The sequence below is a fragment of the Cydia pomonella genome, chromosome 4 (genome assembly GCF_033807575.1).
Source record: "Cydia pomonella isolate Wapato2018A chromosome 4, ilCydPomo1, whole genome shotgun sequence".
Lineage (NCBI taxonomy): Eukaryota > Metazoa > Arthropoda > Insecta > Lepidoptera > Tortricidae > Cydia > Cydia pomonella.
Window position 1 is genome coordinate 2,259,126 of NC_084706.1, and position 24,275 is coordinate 2,283,400.

The following is a 24,275-nucleotide window of genomic DNA, read 5'->3' on the forward strand; positions in this document are numbered from 1 at the left end:
CTGTAATCGACGTAGTGGCACCGTATTTAGCTGATATACTTAACGCTTGTGTTAGAGAAAGTGTTTCCAGATCTGGAATTTTGAATGACGAAATTTGAATTCTGAATATTCTTCACCAATTGTATTCGTTTTTTCACATTCGCAAGCTGGCGGAAGTAATGCAGATAAGTTTAATGTCACTGACAATTTTTTTCTGAATATGAATAATGATAAAACTAATTATGACATATGTACCTACTGTCGTCGGGATGTCCGCTTTAATAACAGCAGAATGATATAGAACATATAACAGTAGTATCAATTATTATTTCTGCGGTTTACATTACAAATATCAACACATTATTCATGTTATACAGGGTGACCTTAGCCATTGGACAAACCCTGAAATCCCACGTAGGGTTACTTCTCAGGAATGGTCTGACGTTAATATTTTTTTAATTAAAGATAAAAAAATATTTTTACGAACAAAAGTTATTTGCAATAATCGACACCAAAAAGAAACACACTGTGTTAATCTTTGGCAGTGTTTTTGACAATTTGTTCGAAATATTTGAAAATGATGACATTTTTCAAAAGTCAGCAGCTTATTAGTGTCATAACTAAAAAAGATAATCAAAAAGGTTGAACAAGGTTCCATACTATTGTTTGAGGATATTACCTTAGGAGCTACTAACATACAGGCTGCTCCAAAGTAAAAATTGGTAATTTGTTAATTTCTTCGAAACCGCTACACCGGCTGTTATGATACTTTGTACACTGGTTCTAAATACCCTAATGTATATGTACCTTTCGGCTTTATCCAATGGCTAGGGACACACTGTATAAATAAAGTTAACAGTATAATTAGGCCCTTGCCCCATAGCACCAACCCGGGGTTAACCGGTTAAACCTGGAGTTACCATGGTTACCAGTACAATTTGACACTGGGTTAACGGTTTAACCGGTTAACCTCGAGTTAGTGGGATGGTGCAAGTGGCGCTACGAAAATAAAAAACCATGAAAACATGTTTAAGGTTAATTTTATTTATCGTATTGAAAGTAACTGAAGTATTATTTTTAAAATAAATACTAAAAACTAAAATTCTGACAATGTGCACAGCGCCACAGCATTGCTGGTGACCGCGTGGGATGATACTGTGGACTCCATTGCAATAGGCTCTTACAATAAGATTTTACTACTATGCAAATTAAGCGTTAAGATCTATTTAGTACAAATAATACAGCCGACATTTTACAGAGACGAACTTATCATGAGAGCCAAAAACAGTTGTTTTATAGGTGAGCACTTATTTGTTATTTTTAGTGTTTACATTGAAACACGAAAGAAAACATCGAACATTCATAAGAAGAACACATCAGATTAAGCTATTTAGCATAAAGAGGTAACCAAAATGCAATCTAAAACTGCCCAAATTATTAAAATAATATATGTCATGCCAGACTTAAAAAGTAACAGTTGACAGCCCTGCCCGCGTAGCAAACATGCCAATCGTTAACGCTCCGTAAAGTAGCGTAGTCATCTCTGTCTAACACTCTTCTATATCAGTGCAACAGTGACAGTTGCATTTCGTTCGCTACGGAGCGTTAACGATTGGCATGTTGGCTACACGAACTGTAGACTAATGAAGGGTGAGACCGCCATATGTTTGCGATTCTCACTAAACAAGTACTTAATTAGGACCAAACTAGGGTGAATCATAATGTTGCAATTCAAATTACATATTGGAATGTGTATACCTATGTTCAAGACAATACTTATAGGATTATAGTTCTCGTCATTTATATTTCTAAAGTTGTCTTATGTTACCTACTGATTGCTAAAATTAACCGCTGTTAACCAACATTACTGTAATACACATATACACACGTTAATACATATATTTATTTAAATAAATAAATAAATATTATAGGACATTATTACACAAATTGACTAAGTCCCACAGTAAGCTCAATAAGGCTTGTGTTGAAGGTACTTAGACAACGATATATATAATATATAAATACTTAAATACATAGAAAACACCCATGACTCAGGAACAAATATCCATGCTCTAAAATATGTGTATTAAGGACATTTCATTTTTCTCTTAACGCTTTTATTAAAGCATTTCAACAAAAAATAGTTTAATTTTTACCTTAATATAAATAATAATAATAATAAATTAGTATTTACTTAGAGTTGGTAACTATTATAAAAAAATATCATTCTTCTTTTCTACCTTTGAATAGGAAACTGAAAAGATGCTATATTATACGATATTATAAATAACGACCAACGCCTCCAGTGCCCAGCGCTGGAATCAAACCAGCGTCCTCTTTAATCGCGTCAGATGCCTAAAACCGCTCGGCCAACCGGGCACAGCGGCACACTAATCAGTTAATATATTCTAATAAAATAATTTATTATATATCCTATTAGTACCTTTGAATAGGTTTTATGATTCAACAATCATATTTATAAACATAAAAATATCGTTATCATAGCCAGCCATGACACAAGGGTTCAATTGGCCAGCTTTGCGGTCTGTTCTTCCCGCAGCGACCGCAGCCGATAGCGCAATATCAGGCTAACCTAACCTATTGACAAACAAAACGCTGTTCTCGATTGTCAGCTATTCCTAATACGTATAACTTGACCGCAGCTTCAACAAAAATTCTTAAGAGATAATTATTAAGAAAAAAAACCGACTTCAATGAGGGAGACCGGTGAAAGAAAAAATATTATTGATTTTGGATCTCATACAATGAAATTAAAAAGACTGGTAAAATACCCGCAATAGGGTATTCGACTATATTTAAAAAACATTTTTTCACACCATGCATGAAATAATATTAAACATGGTTAAAAGTTTGCTTAAAAGAGTTGAGAAGTACCCTCAATTCCTCATGGAATCCATCATCAAATTCCAAGCTTGACAAAAATGTACCTTGAAAACCTAACTGCTTCACAAACACGCAAAGAGAACCCATTGCCAAACGTGAACTATGTGGCGTTGAAGAGTTCTGTTCATCATCAGCAGTTCCGCTTCATCAAATGTCACTTCTACAAATGTAAATGCTTGATTTGATAATGAAAATACTAAGATCACTATATATATGCCTTGACCATTGGAGGAGTTCCCTCGATGCCTCATGGACCCCATCGTCAGAACCCAAACTTGACAAAAAAATGTGACGTGAACGACGATGCGTCATTGAACAGTTCCATTCTGATCATCATCAGCAGTTCCACTTCATCAAATGTCACTTTTCAAATGTAAATGCTTGATTTGTTGATGAAAATACAAAAATCACTATATGTATGCTCTTCACATTTGAAGAGTTCTCTCGATTCCTCATGGATCCCATCATCAGAACTGAGTTTTGACAAAAACGGGACCAATCTGTATATAAATAGATTCAAGCAAAAAAATAATTTTCAAAATCGGTTCAGAAATGACGGAGTTATGAAGTTGATAACCTCCTCCCTTTGAAGTCGGTAAAAAGGGACAATAAAATGTATTTTTATTTGGACATATAATAATGTGTATTATGCGAAATACAATGCGTATTTAACTATCAAAATAGTATGATCAGTACACGCCGTCAGTACTAAGTGGGCCCAAAATCGATGATCTCCTTTTTAAACTCTCCGAACTTATAATAATAAGAAATTCTAAAAAAAACAAACCTCATCTTTTAATTTTTTCGAATATCTTAGCTGTAGTTGATATACATCAAATTGTATCAAAATATTTTCAATAATGTTAATCTCCAAAGAGGAAAATGGGGAGTACGTTTGTAGGGAAAGGCGTTTCGGTCGTCCACTTTCTTAATTAGAAGCCTGACTTAAACTGGCCCGGGTCTAGTGAAGTGGTATTTAACAGCTGTACAACATTGCGGGCTAGAAGCGGTGACAGTGACACTGTGGGAATTTGTCATTCTTTGTTGTTTCTAAAACGAGCATTCAGTCATCGTTCAAAACTGATAATAACGTGTGCGAACTGCGAACACTGCATTAAGCGACAATTGCTTTGTTTGTAGATACTATGTACCTATACATACATAGGCACACCTTAAAAATAAAACAATATTAAGAATAATAAATGCGGGTAGCTAGATGTTGATGTCTTCTACTATAGCCAGTCTACCTCCGGGACCTCGAGTGTCGTACTATCGCGCTCGAAACGAAGGAAGTACATTTCTTAAAACCTATTCATATTCATTTATTCAATCATACATTGTCAGTGTTACAATTTTATTAGGTACAGGTATGCAAGATGGATGTCAAACATAATTACAGGCTTTTACATCCAATCAATATCCCGAATACTTCATAAATTATGCAAAACATTTTGAATATGTCAGTGCAGTATGTATGTATGTAGTGTATTATCAAATTAATCTTAAGCCTTGGACCGGTAAAATACCGCCAGTTTGGGATTGAGAATGTTTCAATTTTAATGGCATTTATTTTTCATAACAAAGAAGCTTGATGTTCTTTTTGTCTTCCTTAAGAATTGCTGTATTGAAAGAAAATATATAGGAAACTAGTTTTTTTTTTTAATACTACGTCGGTGGCAAACAAGCATACGGCCCGCCTGATGGTAAGCAGTCTCCGTAGCCTATGTACGCCTGCAACTCCAGAGGAGTTACATGCGCGTTGCCGACCCTAAACCCGCCCCCCCCCCCCCCCCCCTCGTTGAACTAGTTATGAATTTTGTATTAAGCAAAAATCATTTATTTCTAATAAGCTTTGTGATAATGTTAACCTGATAACTTGTTCTAAGAAATCAACAGCCCCGTGATTTATGGACATAATAAGAACCGTATCGAATATTAAAACAATATGAACATCAAATTGGAACGGGATTATTTTTCATATCCTAATAAGTTCAAACATTATACAAAATCTAATAATGTAATGTTCGAAGCGCGGTTACGTCACCGATCGACCAATTAACACGGATTAATTAAACGAAACAAGCTCAATTCATTCATTATATTATAGCCTTATTATTAAGCCAAAATTAATTAATGGAAAGGACTCTGTTGTTATATATATCACGATAATAACTTCGTGTGTGGAAATGACATTAAATACTGCATATTTAACAATGAGTTATATTATAAGTAAATTTACACTATAATTAAATTTACGATTTTATTTCCAATATTTTTAGCGAAAATATAGATTGAAATTTTCTTGACTAGCATATTTTTAATACCTATACTGTTTTCCTAATATTGAGGGGATTGATATAAAACGTGAAACGTATATTTTAAAACGTGATCGGTAAGGCGGGCGACTTCAAAACCGGTGGTCCTGGGTTCGAGCACCGGATCGCATGACTTTTCTTGGAAATTTATTTATGTACAGTCAGTAATACTATTCGCTTAGCACCTTTGCATACAAACTTCTATTCAGGGGGGGGGGGTCATATTTCTCTGCAGCTGACCGTCAGCCAGTTCTCCTTTAGGATGCAACAGGGAAAGCACAAAATTTTGAAAATAAAATACATTTATTGCTATCATACAAAAGATTACTTTTGAATGGGATTTCTTATTAGAACCACAGGGTCTAAAATATTTTGACCCCAATTTTACTACGTATGCAGCACATCAGCACATAGGGTGACCAGATGTCCTGTATTTTACGGGTTGTCCCATATTTCAGCCAGGAATTTTTCATTGTCCAGTAATTTGGCGAACCAATACGCGACAGTACATTGTCCCTTTATTTTATGATTCATTAGCATTTCATTATAAAAATACCTTTTCGAACAATATTTATTTTATTCTCGCACACAGCGGTGAACACCGCGCGATCCGCGCGAACGCATATTCGATTGAACACACCACATTTTCCAATTCACAAATTGTTGTGTAGGTACTTACATTAATATTTATTATTGTTTTAAGGGTGTTTAATTGGGAAAGTCAGAATTTGTTTGTATTTATTATAAAGTTAATTAATTCACATTTTCTGATCTAAATAATTAACAAATTGTTGATTTATGATTGTCTTAAGGGTAAATCATAAAGAAAATCAAAGTTTGTATGTATATTATTTCATATTTTCTTTTTTGGATAAAATAAAAATTGTTGTGTTTTAAATACTTAAGATGGTTTTTAAAGTCTTTCATTAAGAAATTTAGCAATTTAATCGATTACGCCAAATTTTAGTATTAAAAAAAGAATGATGATTTTTAATAAATAAAACGTATTTTAACCTCGAATCCCGTATTTTTAAAGCAGTTGTTCCGTAAAACCAGATCTGGTCACCCTAAATAATATATGGGGCACTCGAAATAGTTCTTTTCGGTGTTAAAAAAAATCATCGTGAACCAATCTATAAGCCATTAGGTGACTTCGATTAAATTGTGCTCCTAGTACTGGTTTTCTAACATTCCCTAACTTCGATATTAAAATCACTCGGTCAAATTAAGAAACGAACAGTAGACTTCTCGTTAATCCAAAAAAACTGCCATAATGCTTAACATAAAACGTTAAAGCGCAATTTAATTGTTCCCGGTAATTATAAGAACACAGCGTACATAATTAAAACGAATGAAGCATCGCTACACTGGGCTAGTGATGTAGCTCTAATGAGCCACTTGCTAATTAGCGAATAAACAAGCGGATACTGCCTTCTAATTGGCTTTTGGGACAACCGCGCTGGGAGCTGTATTTTGTTTCATTGTACGGCTCTTGGTATAGAACATTATGTTATTTAGATAACTTGGCGAAGTTTTTTTAAATGATCTAGCCTCCTATATGTCCGTCACTCATGGACACCCGCAAAATCAGAGGGGTTACAAGTGGATTGCCGGCATTTAAGATGGGGGTACGTCCTTTTTTTTCTACAGCTTAGTTTTTTCTTAAGTTACGGGGTTACTAACCTAACGGAATTAGTTCAAGATGAATTAGATTCATTTTTTTTTATATATTCGCGAAATCAGGTTTATGCAGGAGAGCGGTTCAAAGGTACCTACAAAGGAACGTAACTTCCTAATGTATTTCCATAAGATTTTGGATTTGTTCTGGCGGACCCTCTTAGATTATGTATGAATTAATGGAGTTTTGAAATCTATCGCAGTTAATGATATAAGAGTATACTTAGTTAGGTGATAAGTTCTATCACAAAGGTTATGGCTAATGGAATGGGAAATGGAATACAAACCTTTTAATAAAAAAGTTTGCCATGATCGAAACGCAATATAATTAATTTAAATTTCATATCGCGTCTTTATTTACTAGGTACTTGTTTACTTTGGGATTGTCGTTACACACAAATATGCTTCTAGATTGTGAAAAATTATTCTTTACAAAGGGGGGTAAAAATCAGTGTCACATTAATAAAATAGATACACTTGTTTATTTGTATGAATTAACTTTATTAGAACGTTATTTTATCACCAGCATTTAATTCTCTGACAAGTCTGTACTTCAACTATTACCCTTCAAACTTAGGGTACTTTTCAGTGACACGCAAATTTTTGACTGCCATCCAACGAGTAAGTTTAGTAAATAAAACATATACAGTTGCAATTTTGGCAATCCAATACACATGAATGATATATAGAATTATGCAAAACTAAGACAGCATATTATGTTAAACTATATTGCAAGTAATTTAGCATTAAATAAGTTTTTAACCCATTCTAATGAATAATAAGGGAACTGTACCTATAGTTTAATTATCAGTCAAAACCTTTGTGACAGAACTTATGACCTAAGTATACTCCAGTGAATTTTAGCGGAGCCAACAAACACTTGACTGGTTCAATACGCCAAAATGTGTCATTTTTTAAGATAAAATTTGATTCAAAGTAGAATTTTATGTTAGCTACCTATCAAAACATTTAAAATTTATCAAATAAATGTAGTTTAAATTGTTAGTATCTGTTTTCTTCCCACGTCGACCCAGTGAGTTATATTAGTATACCACACTTTTTTTTACTTTTTTTACCCTCCTCCGCGTTAACTGTACCGCGTACTGTGATGCATGTGACTTGCCTCAGTAGACATGTTCGAGTATATGAACTGATGTTAGTTGCCTAAATATACGTCACTTTATTTTGAAAACAATTGGAAATTCAGCATATAATTTCAGTGTGAGGTAAATACTGGCATTTTAATCATAAATGTGTAAAAAACTTAAAATTATAAAATTGACACTTGCCTCAGTATACTTAAGATGTATCGATATGTACATTTAAAATTAGGGTTATGTTTTAAGTCATATGTATAAGGTTGTATGTAACATTTATTTTCTGCGCCACCTGACGAGTGAACTTTTAATAGGTATTCATTTAAATAATATACATCATTTACATCAATTTAAAGTAGGCGCAAGTGATTGATAATAACATCAATAAATTGCATAGGTATTTGTAGAGGAATAGATAAAAAGTAAATAAACATGGAAAAACCTAACCACGAATTGTTTATCTAATTTCTAAAAGCGGAAGTTTTATCACCCCACAGCAACCTCTCATTACGTCGCTGCTTATCTACTAAAGACTGATAAGTTTATTTTCATTCGTCATTTGAAATAGTTCAAAGTTATAATGTGTTCTAACTGAACTAACTTGCTTTTTTTTATGGACAGCGTGTAGATGATATTAAATTCATATTTAATACTTTACAATACACTTAAAACAAAACTTTTCAAAATATTATCTATGACCGAAATAAATCCAAATTAAATCTATAAGCCTAGAAAAAGACATAAAAATAAGTAAATTTAATGACTCAGAATTAAAAACATACATATCAATTTTATCACCGTGTCGGCTTTGATTTAAAATTTAAACACCTTGCGTGTTACAAGACACTTTATACATCTACTCAAGCATGAAATAGACACTTAATTGGTTAACGATAAGTGAAATTATATTGTAATTTCATTAACAACAATCGCTAAATTGGAATTAGGTATAATAAATGCAATTAGTTTGAGAGTGTGCGTCCTCGACTTATAATAGTTTTTCAAAGCGTGCTCGGTGGAGATCATTAAGCGAACTCTTCAAAGCTGTCGCCGCATTACACTAATTGACGTAATTAGAGGGATTGCCGAACGGAAATAAAAGTCGGCTCACCTTCATGAAACGCCGGCCCGGCCAATTAGTCTAGCGACTCGTAATTAGCCTCTTCAGAACACTCTTACGGTCGATTAGTTCGGCACTAGTTTGAATGAAAATCACGGCACAAAATGTTCATTTTCAGCGTAATGTCACAGCACTTGTAAAAGTTTTTCGCGATCGCGTGCGGGAATGAGTACGCGGAGCAGGGACGTGCGCTTGCCGCGCGCGCTAGACAGCGAATGAGCGGGACGTCGCTTAGGTGGGGAGCGATACTTACCCTTCCTTTTCCCGTACGAAAGCTCCGTATTTGCGGAGCTTTTCGCGCAATAACGCGACGACGCTTACGTCGTTTCGACGCTTGACGCTGTAAGTGGGCAGAGTTTAAGCGGCGCAGCGTATAGGCCTAAATAAAAAATTATAATATCAATCGAATTGTAACTGGATGGCGACTTCACTTTACAATAATAATCTAAACGATGGTGCAGAATTGTTTATATCCAATATTGCACTTATTTGTCTGTATGTAGAGGCAAAACGGATGACGAATGGAGCATAGGAAGAACTGAAATAAAAATATTCAGGTACATATTTTAGAGGCATGTCGATAAATTCCACACACACATATACAGGCTTAACTCAATAGATAGTTACATACGTAAATCTGGTTTTAATGTAGGTAGCTGCTAGTTAAATACTTATTTAATTGTCATGGTTAATAATTCTGTTTTGTTACCGTAATGTACACATTACACATACTAATTAAATAATATATATTAAGCGCTTACTCATTTTTCAAACTTAATGAAAATTAGATAAATAAATATGTTTCAAGAGTATTACAAAAATTTAAGGTTTATCAACTTTTTTGATAAGTAAAAAAAGTTACCCAAAAGTTGACCTACCTAGTATTATATTATAATAGGTATCTAAGTATACCCATTTCTTACCGCCGGGAAAAATTTGATAAAATAGCATAATATAGTATAAATTTTCATTCTTTACGTTATGTTTTCCTTGTGGGTGTCAGTTAAATGAAATTTAAACGTATGCTAATTAAGTGAGTTTTAAAAGAGAAAAAACTTTTGCGGGAAAAACATAAAAATGTTTAATTACTGGAACTTAACTTGCTTACTTGACAAAATAGTAACAAATTATTATCGATCTTTAAGTAACTTATTAATAATACCAGTTTGGCCTAGTGGGTAGTGACCCTGCCTAGGAAGCCGATGGTCCCGGGTTCAAATCCTGGTAATTAAGGACATTTATTCGTGTGATGAGCATGGATATTTGTCAAGTCATGGGTGTTTTCTATGTATTTAAGTATTTATAAATATTTATATATTATATATATCGTTATCTAAGTACCCTCAACACAAGCCTTATTGAGCTTACTGTGGGACTTAGTCAATTTGTGTAATAATGTCCTATAATATTTATTTATTTATTTTATTTAATACCGGCCTTATTTTTTCAAACTACTAAGCTATATTGAATAGGCACACATATTAATTTTTCATCATGCCACAAAAGAAATAAAATAATTCAATTGAAACGATGCGGATCTATGAATGCAGTCTTCCTCGCTACGATACAATGTGCCGAATACAAGGGAAGGGGCATTCATCATTGATAAAACTAGTCGACGACACCTCGTCCAGAGCCAACGGCGGCCTTCGTACAATACCATGGATTACATTCGATTCGCTTATAAGAAAACAGGTTGGCGAAATAGGGCGAATATGATAATTTCAAACTATCATGAGTTAAAAGAAGGGTACTTGTTGCAGTGAAAGTATCATCTTATTCAAGAACACTGATTGACGTAACCAAATATTGAAAATCTCTTCTACCGATACATTAAAAATATAATTTAAAGTATTTGTGAGAATATAAGGCACATACATAAATAAAGTCTAGATATCTTCGGCGGAATTTACTTAATTAATTTATATAAATATATTTAATAATATATTTTATTTTATTTATTTATTTATAAAGGAATTTAGTTACGGGTGACTCAGTTTGGTAATGGCGTATTATGGGCACGTAATATTTTTTTTATTAAATTCTTGGATCAGTATATAATATATAAAACCATATATATAGGTACTTAAACGCAGACTTTTACAACACGATAAGACTATAAAAAAATGCTCAAATTTATAATAAATATAAATAATTTTGTTTCAAATTATTTATATTTATTATAAATTTGACTGACAAATAAATAAATAATATATCGATACTATCGGTTACCTCGCGTTAAGTAATTTTCTCTTAACGCTAATTCGCACCGAGTCGACATAAAAATAGCCCGAACGCCACGATTTAATATCTTCTCAAAACACTTTAATAGCCGGGAATCCGGGGTAATAGATACAATTACTAGACATACGCAGTTAATTACCCAATGTCAAGAAAAGTTAACCGTCCAGTAATCGATTAACAGGGTATTTTTTTTTTTATACTACGTCGGTGGCAAACAAGCATACGGCCTGCCTGATGGTAAGCAGTCTCCGTAGCCTATGTACACCTGCAACTCCTGAGGAGTTACATGCGCGTTGCCGACCCTAACCCCACCCCCCTCGTTGAGCTCTGGCAACCTTACTCACCGGCAGGAACACAACACTATGAGTAGGGTCAAGTGTTATTTGGCTGCGGTTTTCTGTAAGGTGGAGGTACTTCCCCAGCTGGGCTCTGCTCTAGATCTGGAATGACATCTGCTGTGCTGTGCCCTACCACACAAGGCGAGATGACATTCACATTGCCCATACCTCTCTTTTGGACGTAGTTTAAGGACATACCCGGGTCCGCAATTTGCAGCGCACATATAAAAACAAGTAGCCACGTCGTCGCAAGGTACATGTACGTTCTAACTACATACTTATAAAGAGAAATGGAGGCCAACTCGAACGTACTTTGACATCAAAATGACAGCTATCATTCGCCATTTAGTTATCATTCGCGTGTGTATTTCGCTCGTACTTGTCCATACATGTATTGACGCGAGCCGCACGGGGAATGATATAAATACATCATTTACTTAAATATCATGTCAAAATGTAAGTTCGAATTGGCCTTTAAGTCTAAGTAACGGTCAAATTTCCAATGCCGGATGACTTACCCTTCTAACCTCAAAAAACGTGTCTTATAAAGGTTTAATTGAATTAAAGCGTGAATAAAGAAAGGGTTCGCGCGCAGTTATTAAAGGATAAAAGTTGTCTTGTTACAGTTGTCATCCATCTTATGCGGGCTTGGATCAATTTAGCTCCAAAAGGGGTATAAAGAATGATTTACGACTTGTGACCATAATGGTTTTAATTAGTGCGTGCTAGTAGTTATTTATGCTTTATGGCTATGAGTAGTTTATTGACCAGTGCTTGCGTTGCTGTGCTAGGGAATGAAGGCAAGTGAAATATCTAACTTGTATAAAAGGCATTTTAACGCACGAGGGGTGATCCAAAAGTAATGATAATTCTATTCTTTTAGTGGATGAGAACAGGAATAGGAAGAATATTTTTTTTATTAAAAAAATAAATAGATCTGTTAGTGAGATACTTAAATCCATCCAGGGCTGTAAAAGCATTTTGGGTTATATTAACACTTCCATAATTATTACATACTCTAAAGCACATTTGTTCTATATTTAGTGACATTATATAATTATATTTAGGTCTCAACTCAACAGAAATAAAAGGGTTAGGTTAGGTTAGAACTGCTACCTCGTATAAAAAATAATGTTTTTTGATTTTATAAAATATTACGTATAATAGAATATAACAAAAACCATTGAGTACTACAAAAACTATTGTATAATAAAACATACTCATTGTATAATAAAAAAAAAATAGGGAATAAATTTTTCACTTGCGCCCATGTGGCGGTAGCGAAACGGCCAAGCCGCATATTTTGACTAAGGTGTAGAGTTTGTGAAGTTATGGTTTGTAGAGTTAGAAGCATAGCTCTACAAGAGATCTGATAACTTTTTGACAGTGCCCAGCCCTTTAGTTTCGTCTTGGCAACATTTTACATAAAAATGTTTTGGTGGGATTGTTATTTCAGGACAGTCTTACACAGATCGACTTAGCCCCAAACTAAGCAAAGCTTGTACGTAACGTACTAGGGGTGGCGAACTTACCTACAGATAAATACACAACAGTTACTTTGAAATATTAATAAAAACTATAGAACTTATTTATTAAAAACTTAGTTACATAGATAACACCAAATATTTGTGATAAACACACAAATAAATAAATACCCTTACCGGAATTCGATCTCGGGACCACCAAATCCCTAGGAAGGGTCACTACCGACACCGACTAGGCTACTTAGGAGGCCGTAGATATACCAGTATGTATATACACCGTGTTTTTATTGAATTCCGTTAACTTCGGGGTATCCGTTAGTACGTTAAAGGAAACTAAATGGCATAGTTATTAAATATATATATGTTATAGTATATATATATATTCTATTTAAACTTTTATAAAAAAAAAAAAACAAAAAACCCGACTGCACTCTAAAAAAGAGGAAAACAAGCCCCACAAGAATATTGTTGTTGATGGTAAGTATCGCAAGCGGGGACCAACAGAGGGTTACTTATAGTCATTTTGTTGTTGTTGTATAGTTGTTGGTCCCCGCTTGCGATACTTGCCATCAACAACAATATTCTTGTGGGGCTTGTTTTCCTCTTTTTTAGTGTGCAGTCGGGTTTTTTGTTTTTTTTTATAATTTTTTTTTATTTATAACTTTTTAGTTACCCCCAAAAAACATCATATAACACTCCCGTGATCAAGACGAATCTAACGATACCTCATACATCAAAATCCATCAAGCCGTTTAGGCTACAGGAGGCCACAAAGAAACAGACATACATACATACACTCGAAAAACATTACCCTCCTCCCTTTGGCAGTCGGGTAAAAATTAATTAAATGTTGCATATAGCGTTGTTATAACACGGGTATTATATTTAACCAACCAAACAATAAAATACCTACTGTGACATATCCATGTCATTTCGAACATCGATCGTCCGAGAGTATACACGCTCGTAAGGTCTTATCAGATAAAAATTGATTATCTCCGAAATTACTTAAGTTAAGCTCAGGGATGCACCCTTGAAATTAACGGAAATCAAAAAAACACGGTGTATAAGTACCTATGCATCGTGTATTCTACCGTATTTTAATCAGATCGATTTCCAAGAATGACAATCCATTTGTTTTCATGACGCGTAGGCTACAATTTAACCGACATTGTAAATGAACAAGGTGTTATTACGGTTCCGTACTAATATATATATTACATTTTAATTATATTTAGTGCAAAATTTACTTAATACTTTTTCTTAAATATATTATTTAGGGTTGGCAATTGTATACGGAAGAAAATGTCTGCCAAATATACCTTTAGCAGCAAGCAATTTTTTTAATGTTTGTGTTGTTTAAAACACGTTGTTTTCTCGATTTATTTCGAGAAAAAGTGACAGTGATTGGCACCCGAATTCCCCAAATTTTGAAGCTCCTGACTTATTTGCCTGCCGTTAGAGGCACATGTTATATAGATATGTCAGATATTATGTTTCGCATGTATTTGCCAGACCTGAATAATTTATTTTTAAAACCAAACTTACTAATTAAAACACAAAATATTACTTTGTATCCGCGAAAAAATAACGTGTTAGTCAATCGTCTCTGGTTCTTGCCACTTGCCTTAGGGACCATGATGACCCGGCCAAATTTCCAAGCTTCTGGGTAGTGCCCCGTACGCATGATCCCGTTAAACATGCGTGGGAATAATTATTACATGTAAAAATACGCAAGTAAATATAACGGGTTAGCACTGATTGACTAGCACGTTATCTTTTCGCGGATTAGCAAAGTAGTATTTTGTGTTTTAATTGATATGGATTTCCGCAAAGTAACGCCTGATTCTATCCGTTATTTAAAACTTAATAATCTCTGAGATTAATATAGTTAAAATTTAAAAACTTAATGTATACTTCTTATTGAACGCACTAATTGACGAGCTCAGTAGTACGCATATCGGATGTCACGTGGAAGGCATTAACGTAAACAATATTAGCTACGCGGATGATATGGTGCTGCTGAGCGCGTCGCCATGTGGTCTCTCTAAACTCATAGCGGTCTGTGAGAGGTATGCTATTACGCATGGGCTCAAGTACAATGCCGCGAAAAGTGAGTTAATGGTGTTTGGAGTCAGAGGGAAGTGTTTGCCGACAGTACCAGCCTTAAAGTTGAATGGGAATCCCCTGAAGCTGGTCAATCAGTTTAAATACTTGGGGCATATCATCACCTCTGACTTCAAGGACGGTGCCGACGTCGAAAGGGAGCGAAGGGCGCTGGCTGTTCGAGCAAACATGATTGCCCGCAGGTTTGCTCGTAGCTCAACTGCCGTAAAGGTAACATTATTCCGAGCATTTTGTACCTCATTTTATACGAGTAGCCTGTGGGTTAACTACACGCAGAAACAGTACAGCGCGTTGCGAGTGCAATACAACAATGCTTTTAGGGTGCTGATGGGGTTGCCTCGCTACTGCAGCGCATCGTTAATGTTTGCGGAGGCGCGCGTGGACAGCTTCTCTGCCATCATGCGCAAACGCGCCGCCTCGCTGATCAGCAGGGTGAGGGCCAGCACCAACAGCATCCTAGCAATGTTTGCAAGCAGGTTGGATGGTGCGTATCTGAACCACTGCAGTGCGCTCCATGTATTCGACAATATGTAATAATAATATTGTATACTAACACTAGACGTAAGATAAGTAGGTACTAACATGGTTATTTAATTTTAATGTAATCGGAATATTATGTTAATCGGAATGTTAAATTTTATTAATTAACTTATTTATTTATTTAATTTATTGTAATGTATTATGTTTGTTTGTATGATCCCAGATGGTCGAAATAAATGAAAATTTAATTTAATTTTAATTTATTTGTCCATCCTGTATATGTCTATGAATCTACTCTATTAAGTTTTTGGCGACACTGTTCTCGGTTCGGGGCAAAGTACTAGTATTCAATAATTTGAACGCATCTAACGCGATGTATTTTCATTATATTTTCCTTTTCCGAATGCCCGTTGACATTTTGCTGGGACGTCAGTCGTCCGTGACTGATTAAGTTTTTGGCGACACTGTTCTCGGTTCGGGGCAAAGTACTAGTATTCAATAATTTGAACGCATCTAACGCGATGTATTTTCATTATATTTTCCTTTTCCGAATGCCCGTTGACATTTTGCTGGGACGTCAGTCGTCCGTGACCACAGCTGGTGCAACCCAGTTGAAACGTCAGATAAGGTAAAAACAACGAAATTATATCGTGTTAGACCCGTTCAAATTATTAAATATGTGTAGTTGTGTACACAACGTGGAAGTTTAACATGTTATGTGCCTATATTAATCTAACGTTAACCAAAAAAATGTACCTATTCTTTTTTATCCGCATCGACACTTAGAAAGAAACCAAACACCACCGCGCGATGATTTGCTACACTAATGAAGTAACTCGACGCGTGTATATTGCCACCAAATATTTAAATTGCTTCGAAACTATTTAAATTAACGCGATCGCGACCTCTCAAATTATGACGTTGCTTGTCAGCCCTAATTAGTTCCTCACTTAATTGCATTTCCTGACATCGCTGCATTGGTGTTTATCGGCTATTTATACATACCTAGTATTAGATGACGTTGTAAAAATAGGTATATTTTTAGAAAACAAAAAATACTTACATTGCTTTATAAATGTTGAGAAAGTTGCGAACAGAGTATCCAAGGCCTGGTAAATATTTCGTTAGTTATTTCTTCCCGGGCGATAAGAAGTAAAGTAGTTAAAAGATTTTTTTCATGATGCATCATGCACGTCAGCTGCCGCGGTTGGTGGGTTAAAGAACGGTCACCCAGACACTATGAAAAAAATGTTATTTTTTTATTTTAAAATTACCATGTGGGGTATCAAATGAAAAAGCTTTGTCAATAGATTACAAATATATAACATACTATAACATTTTCACTAACTAGTCTAACAAATTATGAGAAAACGTCCGAACATTTCACACGGCCCGATTCGAAGAATGATTAAGACACGTTTAAGATCTTGGAAAGATCTTTAAAAGATCGATAACTAAACAACATGTCAAAATTGACATTTATTTCGATTCCGCAGTGATCCCAATAAGATCTATCTACGATATTTCTAACGTCAGAATGACATCGGTTGCCCGAATCGAGCTTCTTCTGTCAATTATACGACATACAAACGATATCTAAATGAGAACTTATCTAAACCAGAACTTATCGTTATCGTATTTTTTTTATTCTTAGAATCGGACCGTATACGGCCACATAACGTGTTATACGCACACAATAGACACATCACGTGTTATACGCGTGATTTCTTTTTACTTATCACAAGATATTTATTTCTCGAGTTCTCGAGACATTGAGTTATTTTTCCCGTCACGACGAAGGACAAGAGCCTCGAGATTTCTAGCTTCGAGAATTCCTATTTGTAGAGTTGATGACTTTACTTATGGCTGTCTAACGCAGTGGCTTACGTGAGCGAATAACTCGCGATGCGACGCGGCGCGGCGCGGCGGCCCAACGGCATTCGCGTTCACAACGAGAAAGCCCACGTAGGACATTTCCATAGGTATCAAAGGATTGAATTCATCCGCGCCACGCCGCGCCGCTTCGCGTTCGCGAGTTATTCGCTCACGTAAGCCGACACCAAAGAAGAGCGACCTAGTCACTTAACATTAAGTATTTTCAGCGGTGTTTTGTCGCATTGTCAGCTTCTTTATTGGAACCCTTCCTCCAGCCGCGGAAGGGTTACTGTGACAGGACCTTTATATTCTTACTATTACACCTTTGCTAATAACAAAAAACTTAATACACCTTATTTCGTACGCCATACAGTCGAATTTTAAATATTTTACATTTTGATAAGACGCTAATAAAATTGCTAAACTCATATTTCACTGAATACCCTATAATTTCCATTTGGTATTAGGTATGTTAGTACAAGCAAACCTGTTTGTACTTGTTGCGCTCTTTATTAAATTATTTGAAACACTCGCATCTAATGAAAGGATGTTACAATGAATAGCGATCTGAATGGGCTATACAATTAAAGCAACTTATATTCCTTATTAATTCTTATGTATAATTTTCCTCTTTGTGCTCACATAATTTAACGCTCCATTTATTAAACCGTATGTTAAAACCGGTCATGTTCAGTTACCCATTCAAAAAATTGAACATGAAAGCTCCACAATTTTTTTATATTATGAACAACCAACGAAACAGCTATACATATACCTCCCAAGTTAAGTAGGTCTCTTAAATTCTTGCAACATCTTTTTTATATCTTAAAGGTACTCAATATTTATTAGCACTTACTGCCAAAACCACCATATTTATAACCAGCCATAATACCTGAACGCCACTTTTAACATCCTACTTTTAGAAACAAACTCACTACCAAACGGAATTAATCTTCAGGGCACTAAGCCGTCTTATCCTCGCAACTCGAAAAATGGCGGCGTTTCATTGAATACGACTTAAACCAATTAATCACTCTTATCGGGTTCCCCAAGTTTTTCGGGTTCTGGGCATTGAGTGGTAAACGGGGCATTGTTGGCTATTTGGGGCCATTGTGGCTATTGTGCCGGAGTGATGACCGGACTGCAAACGGACTATTAGTCTTGCTGCGGCGATGGAAAGCTTAGCCTGTTTATTGATACACACTATTGTGTGCGACGTCATTATGTAACTATGTAATCAATTACATTCATTTTGTACAGATTTAGAGACGATTTTACTCTTTTTTAGATATTCTGCCTATATTCGCTGTAAAGTATGACATTACTACATACTTAACCGACCACCCAAATTACAGTTTTTAGGGTTCCGTAGCCAAATGGCAAAAAACGGAACCCTTATAGATTCGTCATGTCCATCTGTCTGTCCGTTTATGTCACAGCCACTTTTTTCCGAAACTATAAGAGCTATACTGTTCGAACTTGGTAAGTAGATGTATTCTATGAACCGCATTAAGATTTTTACACAAAAATAGAAAAAAAAACAATAAATTTTGGGGGTTCCCCATACTTAGAACTTTAACTCAAAAAATCTTTTTTCATCAAACCCATACGTGTGGGGTATCTATGGATAGGTCTTCAAAAATGATATTGAGGTTTTTAATATCATTTTTTTCTAAACTGAATAGTTTGCGCGAGTGACACTTCCAAAGTGGTAAAATGTGTGTGTGCCCCCCCCCCCCCCCCCCCGTAACTTCTAAAATAACAGAATGAAAAATCTAACAAAAATATATGATATACATTACCATGCAAACTTACACCGAAAATTGGTTTGAACGAGATCTAGGAAGTAATTTTTTTTTAATCCGTCATAAATGGTACGGAACCCTTCATGGGCGAGTCCGACTCGCACTTGGCAGCTTTTTTTATACGCCCAATGCAGCATTATTTAATTACAGTAAAATAATTAACCTACATACATACATACATTACCGAGATTAGAGGACCGACCGCGTCCCGAACACTACGCTGCACTCTAAAACTCACATTGCTGATGTTGGCAAAAAACCGCCAGGTTCAAATGAGACTAGGCCCATGGGGATAGGTGGGCTAACATAGGCACCAAGTGGATGCCAGTAGAGAAGCGTGGGCGGGACAGGCCCAGGAGGAGATGGCGAGACTTTGACACCTTGCTTTACAACCGCTTTGCAATCCGAAATGATGGAAAACCAAGGGAGAGGCCTTTGCCTAACAGCGGGATACTCAAATAGGCTAAAGAAAGAAGAAGCATTTATCTACATAAAAAAAGCGTTAACCTAATCGAAATGAACCAGTAATGTATGGTTGTGGATATATACCTACTCGTTAAAATACAGACAGGTGACAGCTGACACAATTTTACATAATAAATAAACTTTTAATGAGTGAAATCGTGTCGCCAGATTACTGAAACAGTTACCATCCCTCCTCCCCCCGTGATAAGTCTTCGTAAAGAAAACAACGAAACTGGAATTTGCATAAATTAACCGAGGCACCTTTTGCACGAGGCACAAAATACTTGGATACAGCAGGCTGCGGCCCGCTTTGTGTTGTGCGTTTAAGAGACACAAGAACCAAGAACCCGCCGCCAAAGACGCTCCCATACAAGAAGTTCCGCTCACATTTTGAAACGACATGCGGTAATTACATAAGTAAGTAACACATATATACACTACACACATATATGCATATAGTAACACATATATATGGAATTTTATTTTTTTGCTAAATAATTTAGTTAAGTAAAATAAAGTAAAGCATTAGAAGTCTTGTATGTAAAACTTTTTACTCGCTCTATTTTACTTGTATTACAATTTCAAAAAAAGTGGCTGTGACAGAATCGGACAGACAGACGGACATGACGAATCTATAAGGGTTCCGTTTTTTGCCATTTGGCTACGGAACCCTAAAAACGAAAACTAATACCAGACATGGATTATATATAACTTGATTATTCATGCCAAAATTATTTTATTTTAGCATGCCATTTAATATGAAAGCGTAACTTCGATTGTTAGGGGGCGGCTAGGTTCTTGTGACTCAGGCTCTCTTTATTCATTGAAATCAGTATGCAAAACTGCATTTTACCCTCTAGAGTACAAATTAATTTGATATAAATTTTGACCTGGGAGGATGTAGGTACTTTCAAGCGATAATTTTGAGTAATGAATATTTAATAACATGAATGTGGCGCAGCAGTATCGACAATACCGCCAATAACAATGCTGTCGCATTACTGCCGCTTATGTCAAAAAATACGGCCACCAACATCAATCTTGACATTTGCGACAGAAATGCAGTCGGCAGTATTATAAGAACATGTTATCGAGCATTTGTGCTAAATTTGTCATTTGTGGCAGTAATGCAGCCGCGCGGTATTGCAGGGCAACAATACTGCCGACTGCATTTCTGTCGCAAATGACTAAAACGATGTTCCTGCCCGGCTTTTTGACATTTGCGGCAGTAATGCAGTCGGTGTGTGTAGTCGGAATCCAAACAATACCCTATATTATATGTCATTCACAAAAAATGCAACTTTTGTGAACAGCGCACCTTCTGTACGTAGTTTTCTTTTGGAACTAAAGTGTGTTAATGACGGCTTTAAGGCTCTCACGCGAGGATCCTCAGCCTTCAACGATGATTAAGATGTACGATAAAATAATACTGTCTCGTTTATTTTTAGTTAGCCAGAAAGAGACGATATAACGGATTTCTATAACGATTTAAATGTAGAACAGTCACGAGTCACTGTTGCGTTCAAATTAAGGCAAATTTTTGAAGTTATTTGGCATAAAATAAATGTTATTATTACTCGTATTTAAATATTAACGACAATTATTAGTATTCATAATTAACATTAAATAACTATGGAACTGAATTACGTAGGCAATAGTCTGGAACATATGTAATTGTTTGAGTAAATCTTATATATAAGTACCTTTAAATGAGCAAGTATATTTATCGGAGATCACGGAAAGGACTTTAACGATTTCGACAAAATTTTCTATGGGGGTTTGCGGGGGCGAAAAAATCGGTCTAGCTCTTATTTCTGGGAAAACGCCATTTATGAGTTTTTATACTTATCTGTTTTCCGAGCAAATCTCGATCTCCCACACATTGTATATTTAACTAGTTCAATACCTAACAGCACATGTTTCTAAAATTTCAGTGTTTCTAATAAAAAAATTCCAACATTTTGCCGATTAAATACCATGAATAATTTGACACTAAACTTCTAAATTAAATTTAAAATGAAACAAAAAAATAAACCAATTTATTTTGTCAAGTTCATTGTCTTTAATCCAATTATAACTAAAAGACAAAAAATATCGAAAGTCACAATTAAGCAATGAGGTCAATAGAAAATTACAGAAAAAAAGAATTAACGGTTCGCGTACAATATCCTAATTTCGGTGTATAATGCGGAAAAACACTAACTGTTATTACGCTAACATTATCATTATTAAATACAACTTTAATGGAATGAAGTAGAGTTGGTTTTTGATAACTTTCATTTTCGCGTGATAAGAGCTTTGGAAAGAAAATGAAGCATATTGCGATACTAGGCAAAAAACATACCAGCGGGATCAATGGAGCGGTGCAACGCAAGCACAGACCGTGAAATATTGTCACCAAATTACTGTCAAAAATAACGACTTCATTTATGTAAACGCAATTTATACCATTATTGCAAAACATTGATGTAACGATTTGTCTCCATTTTTTTTGTCTTATATTAGTCATATTGCACATTGAGGCCATGGAGCCCGCACTTATACATATATTGATGCGAACAACATACACCAATTGGTATCAATTATATTATCAATAACAGATTTATTATTAGAATAAGTTTTTTTTTCAGAAACGTATGAACCACGACACTCGAGGGAAACAACAGTTTCCTATAACGAATTTTACAGTACATATGGCGCTACTTTACCGCACTAGTCGAAAATTAGCATAAATAAATAAATAAATAAATATTATAGGACATTATTACACAAATTGACTAAGTCCCACAGTAAGCTCAATAAGGCTTGTGTTGAGGGTACTTAGACAACGATATATATAATATATAAATACTTAAATACATAGAAAACACCCATGACTCAGGAACAAATATCCATGATCATCACACGAATACATTACCAGGATTTGAACCCGGGACCACTAGGCCAGACCGGTCGTCGAAGCATGTTACGTTACTATGTCGAACATTTAAAGGGCCATATGTTACTGTAAAACGTTGTACTATACATGTGCGAATAGGTAATTCGCAGCTCGTGTCGATTTAAAACACTCCCTTCGGTTGTGTTTTAATTTATCGGCACTCGTTTCGAATTTACTATTTTTCGCACTTGTATCGTAATGTACTATTACAGTACATATGGCGCTACTTTACCGCACTAGTGCAATAATTAACACATTACTTATGTAACGTTACGTAACGTTACGTGTGTTAGTTACCTAACTGTCGAAAATTAAAAGGACCATATGTACAGTAAAACGTACGTTACATGCTTACATGTGCGAACAGGTAATTCTCGCAACTCGTGTCGATTTAAAACACAACCGGGGGGAGAATTTATCCCCACTCGTTGCGAATTTCCTATTACTCGCACTTTTATCGTAATGTAAGTACTCTTACACGACTTTAGAAGAAACTTGATGTAATTCGAATTAATTCATCTATTAATACCACATTTCAAACTTATAACCTTTCTTATAGGTACTAAAAAAAAAAACTAAAAAAAAGTTAAATTTTTTATTTTATTTATTATTAATTTTTAAATTTGTAATTTTATCAATAAAGGAATATGAATATGAATAAGTGCACATATTTTTTGAAAATTATTGTAAGTGTAGCGTATGAAACAGCACGCCAAAGCTACTACCATTGACTATTTTTCCTAGAGATATGTATATCGCGAGAGTTCGCGTTCAAATGTGGTTGCTGCAACAGTTTAATCCCTACTACTTATATAATATTATAAATGAAAAAGTAACTCCGTGTTTGTCGGTTACCTCTTCACGCTTAAACTGCTGATTTAGATGAAATTTGGCTGAGAGATAGTTTGAGGCCCGGGGAAGGATTGATAGTTTTTATCAATCATCATTATCAGAGTCATCATCTCACACAGATGAAGTCGCGGGCAGAAGCTAGTTGTTACATATACCGGGCCATATAACACGAGCAAACCTTTTTACTGTAGGCTGTACTCCTCTGACTGACCAACATTTGTACAGCGACTTTTAAAAATAACTTGTAGGTATTTTGATTTTTAGCACAGTTTTAAAGTTTATTCTGAGACGCAATCAATGTATTGTGAATTTTGTTATGTTTAATGACAAAGAACTTCAATAATACCGATGTACGCTACATTGAATATAATATTGAATTTGTACGAAAAATAGGAATATACTTGATAATTAAGAAAAATATTGTACTAAAGTTTGAGGAGTATAATCCATGTTTAAACTATTTGCTCCTGTTATAGGCCACACCCGGTATAGAGAGATATCTTTTTTTATTAAACTATCAGGAAATGATACGCTACTTTTGATGCTGACTGTACCTATAAAAGATCGATAAAATG

General features: G+C 35.1%; 2 protein-coding genes across 3 annotated transcripts in view; one reads left to right on the forward strand and one right to left on the reverse strand.

Moving 5' to 3' along the window:
* The window catches only part of LOC133516838 (LIM domain only protein 3), an 84,101-nt gene extending 74,422 nt beyond the window's left edge, over positions 1–9,679 (reverse strand). For both annotated transcript variants that reach the window (XM_061849831.1, XM_061849830.1), the window contains exon 1: positions 9,084–9,679. In XM_061849831.1, coding sequence (XP_061705815.1) covers positions 9,084–9,089 — 6 coding nt within the window. In that variant the 5' untranslated portion in view covers positions 9,090–9,679. The remainder of the gene's footprint in view (positions 1–9,083) is intronic.
* Positions 9,680–15,171: 5,492 nt separating this feature from the next.
* On the forward strand, positions 15,172–15,819 carry LOC133517426 (uncharacterized). The gene has a single exon (XM_061850742.1). The coding sequence runs from the start codon at positions 15,172–15,174 to the stop codon at positions 15,817–15,819; it is 648 nt and encodes a 215-aa protein (XP_061706726.1).
* Positions 15,820–24,275: the final 8,456 nt, after the last annotated feature.